The sequence below is a fragment of the Gymnoscopelus microlampas genome (genome assembly GCF_963454915.1).
Source record: "Gymnoscopelus microlampas genome assembly, chromosome: 11".
Lineage (NCBI taxonomy): Eukaryota > Metazoa > Chordata > Actinopteri > Myctophiformes > Myctophidae > Gymnoscopelus > Gymnoscopelus microlampas.
Window position 1 is genome coordinate 4,549,576 of NC_139948.1, and position 8,702 is coordinate 4,558,277.

The following is an 8,702-nucleotide window of genomic DNA, read 5'->3' on the forward strand; positions in this document are numbered from 1 at the left end:
CAAGCTCACAACGTGTCATAATAATGACCCTTGTGACCTTGTAGATCTGCTTTCAAAAGATTTTAATACATTTTATACATACTATGATACCTTGTGATTCTGCATAATGAATACTTTTACATTTGTACTTTTACTCAAGTAAATTAATTCAATACATTGCAGTATTGATACTTTTACTTAAGTAAAGAAATGTGAGTAGGCCTAGCCTACTTTTTCCACCACTGGAGGCCTTGCGTCAGGTGCACCAGGAGGAGAGAGGCCTGGAATTCAAGAAAGTTCTACAACCTCCTCCTCCTCATCATGGTGCCTCTTCCTGCTTCTTCCACACAATGACATTACATTTTCACCCTCAACGTGAACTCTATAGGCCGTTGGTTCTCAAAGTGGGGTCCAGGGACCCCCAGGGGTCCTTGAGGGAGTTCCAGGGGGTCCCCAGCTAAATGATAGATTAGGAACTAAATGGACCCTTATGGGTCTGCAACTCTGAGTTAAATTAACATTGATTTTACAATATAAATTGGGGTCCAAGAGATAGAAATACCATTAAATGGGGGTCCGTAGCATGCATGTCAAACTAGGGGTCCTTGAAATGAAAAATACAATTAAAATAAAATAAAAGTCAAAATCTTCTCTTATGGGGGTCCCTGGCTTATCTTTTCAAATGGGGGTCCGTGGGGTAATAAGTGTCAATTTGGGGGTCCTTGACATGAAAAAGTTTGAGAACCACTGCTATAGGCTACATAAAATAGCTCTATGGCTCCTCAACACGTTTACAGACACCCAGACAGAGTCACACCATACACTAGCCTTAGCTCTGGTCCATAACGTTAGAAGGAATTCTCCGTAACGCTATTGCCCGTACACCTGCTTTAGCGCAGGCTGCGCAGCCTCTGTCTGTAGTAAAAAATACAAAAAAACACTTTCACTACTCCAAAACAAAGACGGTTTTAAGATGTTGAAAGCCTACTTTCCTTAGTGGGGACACTCTGAGTCTGAGCCCCCCACCTCACGTCTAAAATACACCTTTTAGACCCGAAAATAAAATATTTCACCCAATACATTTTCAAACAATTGCCACTCCACTGCGCCCCCTACACATCTGGTCAATGGGGTTATTCTATTGATAATATCTGTAGGGGGCGCAGTGGAATAATCCATTATTATTTTCCCATTTTATTTCCACATTATTTTATTTTCTGGACAAAAAAAGTGTATTTTTCATGTTTTAAAAGACGAGAGGTGGGTGTGTGAGGGCAACATAGCGTTAAGGAGAACTCCTTCTAACGCTATATGGACCAGCTCTACACACTATAGCCACACTCTACTCGTTATGGTTCTTCTAATTATAATACATTGGTTCTCAAAGTTGGTTCTAGGGACTCTCTGGGTTCCTTTTAGGGGTTCTAAATTGACCCTTACAAGTCTGTAACTCTGACAGCATACAAATGGAACCAAATGGACCCGTTAAATGGACCCGTTAGGGTCCATTCGTATGCTGTCAGAGTTAAGGGGAGACCTTGAAATGTAAAGGTTTGAGAACCGCTGTTCTAATAGAACGGATGGGTCATCATGCAGTGCAACGTGAAACTCTTACAATTTGCGCGCAGGCAGACGTTCACACAATGGGCCTACTACGTCATGAATACGCCACCAATACGCACGCACGCGCGGCACACACACACACACACGCACGCACGCACGCACGCACGCACACACACACACACACACACACACACACACACACACACACACACACACACACACACACACACACACACACACACACACACACACACACACACACACACACACTAATTAGCAATTACAATTACATAGAAACATGATTAACATTAGAGGGCTCTGTTAACTGTTCTCAAACGAGGCCATCATTGTGTTTTTGTCTTTTTGTGATGTGTTTATTGACCCCCCCCCCGCCCCTCTCTCTCTCTCTCTCTCTCTCTCTCTCTCTCTCTCTCTCTCTCTCTCTCTCTTTATCTCTCTCTCTCTCCCCCCTCAGTGCAGTGGCAGGAGGAGCAGAAGGAATAAGGAGGTATCAGGGAGGAGGAGAGCCTCCAGAGGAGAGCCATGCTGTCTCTGAGCTGTGCTGACCCGTGGCCTGAAGGCTCTGTGGGCCTGGAGGAGGAGGTATGTTAGTCTGTAACATTATCTAGCCTATACATTCTGACTGAGGACAATACTGCACTAGGACTATCGGCTATTTTCTTTGTGATTATTCTATTGATAACTTTTTTTGATTCATCGAAGAATCGAAAAGCAGTTTTTTTGTGGGGGGGGGGGCACAGAATTCGTCTTGCAATCGTGAAAAAAACAGATCTATAAGCTCAGTTGTGAGCTTGTATTTTTTTGTTTTTACTTTTGCCTATATGACCAAAATAGGGATACATTGTTTTAGTTTCATTAAATTGATTAGTTTGATTAACAAGTCTACCCCTATATACTGATACTGACCCTGGATACTGTATGCTCTTGGTTTTGGGGTGTCTGTACTGTTTGGTACTGTTTTCTACATGAGGACAGGACTGTAGTGATGATCTATTATACTGTTACTAGTAGCCTATTGTTTTCTCCCCATTGATACCTTATCCTGTTGTATATTGCTGTTTATATTATATAGGCTATTGTTGATACTGCGTTGATATGGTTTCCTTACTCTTGCATCTTCCTGCATCATTCTACAATTATTTTTGTTATCTTGTTGCTACAATTAGCTGTATCTACCTTTTCTTTTGATTATTTCTGAAACTGCCCTGTGTCCTAAGCCACTGGTTCTGAACATCAGGGGTCTGGGGATCAGGGGTCCTTAAAGGGATATTTCACTTTCAAATAAAATAACATACCAAAATATATCACGCATTAGAAGGACAAAGTCACTAGAACCAAGGATGGACATGGTTAGAATGGAGTTACAAGTTATAAACATGTTTGAAAGTGAAATATCCCTATAAGGGGTTTCCAGGAGGTTCCCAGCTAAATGACAGATAGGAGGGCCCACTTGGTGTCTCTCAGAGTTAGTTATGCGGTTATAATACTCTCAAGAGTTATGGGGGTACATGAACTAATGCAGGGGTCTTCAACCTTTTCAGGCCAAGGACCCCCTAGCTAAGAGAGAGATGAAGCAGGGACCCCCTACTCTATATTGTATAAAATTGTGTTTCAGATTATTTTATTTTTTTCGCTTAGTCTGCTATTTTTTCCCTCTACACCTATAGCTTCTTTGCCAAAAATAGCCGATCTACAAGCTCTCAACGCCTCGCAGCGCGAGGCGTTGAGAGCTTGTAGATCAGCTATTTTCGGCTAATGTTCCCCTCATGTTCCCCTCAGAAAAGGAATTATAGGGTTCAAGTGGTTAATGTAAAAAATAAAAATCCTATCACACAAAGATTTGGCGGACCCCCTATAGTATCTCTGAGGACCCCCTAGGGGTCCCGGACCCCCTGTTGAAGACCCCTGAACTAATGTATACTAAACTGTTTTTTTTGGGTCCTTGAAATCAAAAAACAGAAGTTTGAGAATGACTGTTCTAAGCTGCTGTGCCCTCTGGCTGCTGCATTCCCCCTGCAAGATCACTGACAGTCTATCTATCTGTCTATCTAGGTAGTGACGGCTGCAGCCCGGGCCGAGGAGCTGGACAACACCTACTCCACCTCCTCCACCAACAACAACAACAACAACAACAACAACAACAACAACAGCTGCTGTAGCGGCTCCTCTTCCGTCAACCTGGACGACAGCCTGACCAGCCTGCAGTGGCTGCAGGAGTTCTCCATCCTCAGTGCCAACGGCGGCGGGCCCCAGCCGTGTCCCTCGCTCTCCCAGCCGCCCTCGCTCTTCGGCTGCCACCAGCACCACCACCACCACCACCAGCACCAGCCGCTGGGTTCCTCCGAGGCGCCCTCGTCCCCTCTGGCCGGAGACCCGGCGTCCATGGGCATGCCCCTGACCCCCGGCAAGCCCACGGCGGCGGCCTACAGCCGCCTGCACCAGAGCCTGCCCGGCATCGTGGCGCACGGCCACTGCCCCGACGAGGTGGACTACAAGACCAACGCCCGCGTCAAGCCGCCCTACTCGTACGCCACGCTGATCTGCATGGCCATGCAGGCCAGCAAGAAGAGCAAGATCACCCTGTCCTGCATCTACAAGTGGATCACCGACAACTTCTGCTACTTCCGCCACGCGGATCCCACCTGGCAGGTAAGGAATCACCCAATCAACCCATGCACACTACTTAAGCACAATTTACTTAAAGGGATAGTTCACCCAAAAAAGACTTTTTTTCCTATCAATTAGTCACCCCATGGAGACTTGAATTCATGGATTATTCTTTATTTGTTGCATTCCTAAGCTAATCATTTGATGACCAGCGGACCGGTAGGCAGCAGTTCCGGTAGGAGAAAGGAGACACAAAGGAGACTCTTTGTGTCTCCTACCGGAACCGCTGCCGCTCATGAAATTATTGGCTTAGGAATGGGACAAAAAACAAAAAAATCCATGCATTCAAGTGTCCATGGGGTGACTAATCGATAGAAAAAAAGTCATTTTGGGGTGAACTATCCCTTTAATAGAGGCACTTCATAATTTTTCAACCTTATCTTCATATAATTGGTCCTCACTAATGCTCATTATAAGATGCCACATTTTCTGTGACCGTCTACTCACTCTGGTTGGCTATGGGCAGTCCAGAAACCTGCCTACCAATGACATCATCGGTGGGGATTCCAAGATAATAGAAACTACAGCCTTTCTCTTCCTGGAAAGTTAGCATGATGAAATAGAAGCCAATAAAGTTTGAAATCTTGTGTGAAATGTCCAAACCTACCGATGAGATTATTGCAAACAAATGTATGAGTGACTTTTCAACACATTGAAAATGAGAAACAAAGTGAGATCTACAATTATAACATTTATCAGATTAATTTAATACAAAACATCTTCTCACACCGGGGCCCAGGGACAGAATCATTTGAAATGGTGGGTCCATAAGGAATATAAGGAATGTCACTCACTTTGGGGGTCTGGGACTTTCAGAAAAGTTTGACACGCCTAAGATTCTATCACTTGATGTCCCACTTATCTCCAACACATATCCTATGTTTATGCTTTACTTTCTTTCGGGGGGAGAGACCACAAACGGACACACACACGCACGCACGCACGCACGCACGCACGCACGCACGCACGCACGCACGCACGCACGCACGCACGCACACACACACACACACACACACACACACACACACACACACACACACACACACACACACACACACACACACACACACACACACACACACACACACACACACACTCTCTCTCAGGGGACTTTCCTCAAGTGTCGTTCAATTCGTTCAAGAGGTCTGCTCATCAGACCAGGGTGTGCGCGTGTTCGCGTGTGCGTGTGTGCGTGTTTGAAAGGCTCAGAGTCACAGCTGGGCACATTTTCGTTCTTAAACGTCACAAATAACATTAAGAAGAAGAGGAGGGTAATATCACAGAGCCAGCTGACACTCTGCAGTGTTAGCAGCCGTGGCTCTGGGAAGCAATTAAAAGCTGATTTATATTTCATCGTACAGTGGTGTTCCATGCCGAAAATAGTCAATCTGCAAGCCGATCTACAAGCTCACAACGATCGGCTATTTCCGGCACACAACTCTTTTTTCCCCCCCCACACATTTCTGGGCCCTCAAGAGCAGGCTATGTGGCCTGCTCATGAGGGCCCAGAAATGACATTCAAAAACCTGCCTCAGTGAAATTTCAAACGGGTGCATATTACTCAAGTACTGTACTGTACTGTACTGTACTGTATAATTTTGAGGTAATTTGACTTTACTTGAGTATTTCCATTTTGGTACTTCATAGAAATAATGTACACTTTAATACGCTTAGTTATTTGACAACTTTCGGTACTAGTGACTTTGGTAGATGTAGATTATTAATACAAAACATGCATTAAGTGATACATTATTATGTATTATTATTTTAGGTTAATCTACCCAGCAACACATAAAGTCATTAAAATCAGCCCCACCTTTACTTAGCTGCAACATTAAAGTGATGAAAACATGAATAAAAATAAAATACAATCCAATAATGTGATTGTGAAATGGACCATTCCGCATAATTTTATTGTTTGCTGCTGTAGGTATATTTTGATGCCAACACCTAAATGATTAAGATTTAGAACAGATTTAGAGCAGTACTTCCACCACTGCAAACAGGCTTCATAATATAACGCTGTTTCAGCATTCTTTTAATTCTCCTCTCTTCCTCACCCTGCGGCCGTTTCTTTTGCCTTTCAAAAATGGAAATAGCCCCCCAGGTTTTCTTCTGCTTGAGCAAAGCAGTTAGGAGGGGGGCACGGGGTGGGGGGCATCATAAGGGCTGGTTCACCACCTGCAAGGCGGGGGGGACTTTTGGAGGAAAAAGTTTAATTTTGTGGATAAATGATTGATTAAGACGCTAACTTGCACTCCCCTGCTGAAGCGGTCAGCTCAGACATTTGCAGAGCGTTTTGTTATTGTAAGCCAGCGCATGGGGCAGATAATATTTAACAAAGGTCATTGTGTCAGCTCTCTGTTTGGACTGGAGTGTAATAAGGATGGGGGGTTAGGGTACAGCATGCATTCATGTGTTGTATGAGCCGCAGCCATCTGCACTTCCTGTCTGTGAATTTAGCTGCAGGTTTAACCATTTTCAACCAATGTCAATATAGGCAATTATTTATTCATTTATTTGATTTTGTAAAAAAAATCTTTTAACCAATTTACAAAAGTTTGTAAAAAACAAAACAAAATACATTTGTTTCATAAAAACAAATAGAAAAAATTGAGGTAATAGCTGATTTTGCTATATTCCAGCACTACCATCGCTTGGATTAAGTATAATATAGGGTTATTAACCCATTTAGGGCGGGAACCCCTATTTTTAACTATGCCTTTCAAGACGAGAACCCCTTTTGGGGTTCTTGTTTTGTTATGTACAGTATATGGCAACATACATATTTGTAAGTTTTGAATAAATATCAGAAGTCCAACACGCTTCTCAGCCAGTTGTGGGTATAGAAGGGCTCGGCGCTCAACAGTTTGAAGCGTCATCACATTAAAACAACGTTCTTCTCTCCCCCCCCGTTTCCCCAGAACTCCATCCGGCACAACCTGTCGCTCAACAAGTGCTTCATCAAGGTGCCGCGGCAGAAGGACGAGCCGGGGAAGGGAGGCTTCTGGAAGATCGACCCACAGTACGCCGAGCGCCTCCTGAGCGGCGCCTACAAGAAGCGGCGGATGCCGCCCGTCCAGATCAACCCGGCGCTGCAGAGCCGCCTCCGGAACGGCACCCTGCACCTGGCCCGCGCTCCCTGCGACCCCAACAACACTGCCGCCGGCGGCGGCCAGACGACCGGCGGCCTCTCCATCGACTTCGAGTCCCAGCAGCTCCTCAGGGAGTTCGAGGAGGCCACGGGCGCCGACCAGCAGCACTGCTGGGACCCCCATCTGGCGGAGGGGACCATGCTGGGCTCCTGGCCGAGCAGCAGCGCCAACAAAGGGCTCTCCGCCGGGCACAAGAGGAAGCAGGGCTCCGCGGGCGCTAGGACTAGCAAAGCCCCGCGGCGCGCCAGCTCGCCGCTGCTGTGCGCCGACGAGCAGAAGGAGCTTGGGTCGCTCAAGGGGAACTTCGACTGGGACGCCCTCCTGGACTCGGCGCTGAACGGGGAGCTCAGTCTGGACAGCGGCGAGCCCCTGAGCCCCATCCACCGAGAGGAGGACCTGGAGGGGCTTTCGGGAGAGCCGGACGCCCACGTCGCGCTGGCGGGGACTCAGAGGAGCCGCGAGGCGTCGGACTTTGACGAGGAGACCTTCCTGGCCACGGCCTTCCTGCAGGGACCCTGGCACGAGGAGGAGGAGGAGCAGCAGGGTCCCAGCGACTTTCTGTGCAGCTCCACGGTCAACTTGGACCAACTGTTTGACCTGGGAGACCCGCTGGGCGGGGACCTCAGCATCAAGATCGAGACCCTCCTCTGAGCTGAGACTCGTGTGCCTCATCCTGAGTGGACATTTTTGGACCTGTAAGGCAGTGGGTCCTTGAGGGGTTTCCAGGAGGTCCCCAGCTAAATTAGGGGGATAGGAAGCAAATGGACCTTTACTGCAACTCTCAGAGTCATGGGGGTCCTGCACACCAAACTGGGGGTCCTCAAAATTAAAAACAAGTTTGAGAAGCTCTGCTGTAAATGACTCAGTTAAGTGGAGACTCAGGATTTTGCTGTGGGGAACTCCACACTCCTCCCCACTCATTACATGGGACCACAATGGAACTAAATAAGCTCTGGGGCTTTTTAGCGATAGCCTTTTGAACACTATGTGTCAAGAACACTATGTATGACGTTTTGTACATACTGTAAGTTTTTTTGTGTCAATAAATAAGTCAATCAATCAAAAAAAAAAAGAAAAAAGAAAACGTTTTCCTTTGATTGAATAAAAATGGTAATAAGACAATTAATAAGGAAATGGTCACCATGATCGTAATGGTATATATATATTTTTTGAACCACATATTTTGACACAGATCAATGTTACGCCCTCGTGGATGAATACACCATGCCTGCTGAGTAAAGATGCCACAATGTAGAGCAACCTTTCCAAAATATTAACAGGATATAAAAATTAAAAAAAGATCTACACTTTGTGAAC

The 8,702-nt window shown here is 45.9% G+C and overlaps 1 protein-coding gene across 1 annotated transcript; it reads left to right on the plus strand.

The window, feature by feature from the left end:
* Nucleotides 1-2,085: 2,085 nt before the first annotated feature.
* Nucleotides 2,086-8,036, plus strand: foxj1a (forkhead box J1a; the record flags this gene model as incomplete). Its single annotated transcript, XM_084071089.1, has 3 exons — nt 2,086-2,145; nt 3,616-4,212; nt 7,155-8,036. 3 exons carry the CDS (start codon nt 2,086-2,088, stop codon nt 8,034-8,036), a joined length of 1,539 nt encoding a protein of 512 aa, XP_083927215.1.
* Nucleotides 8,037-8,702: the final 666 nt, after the last annotated feature.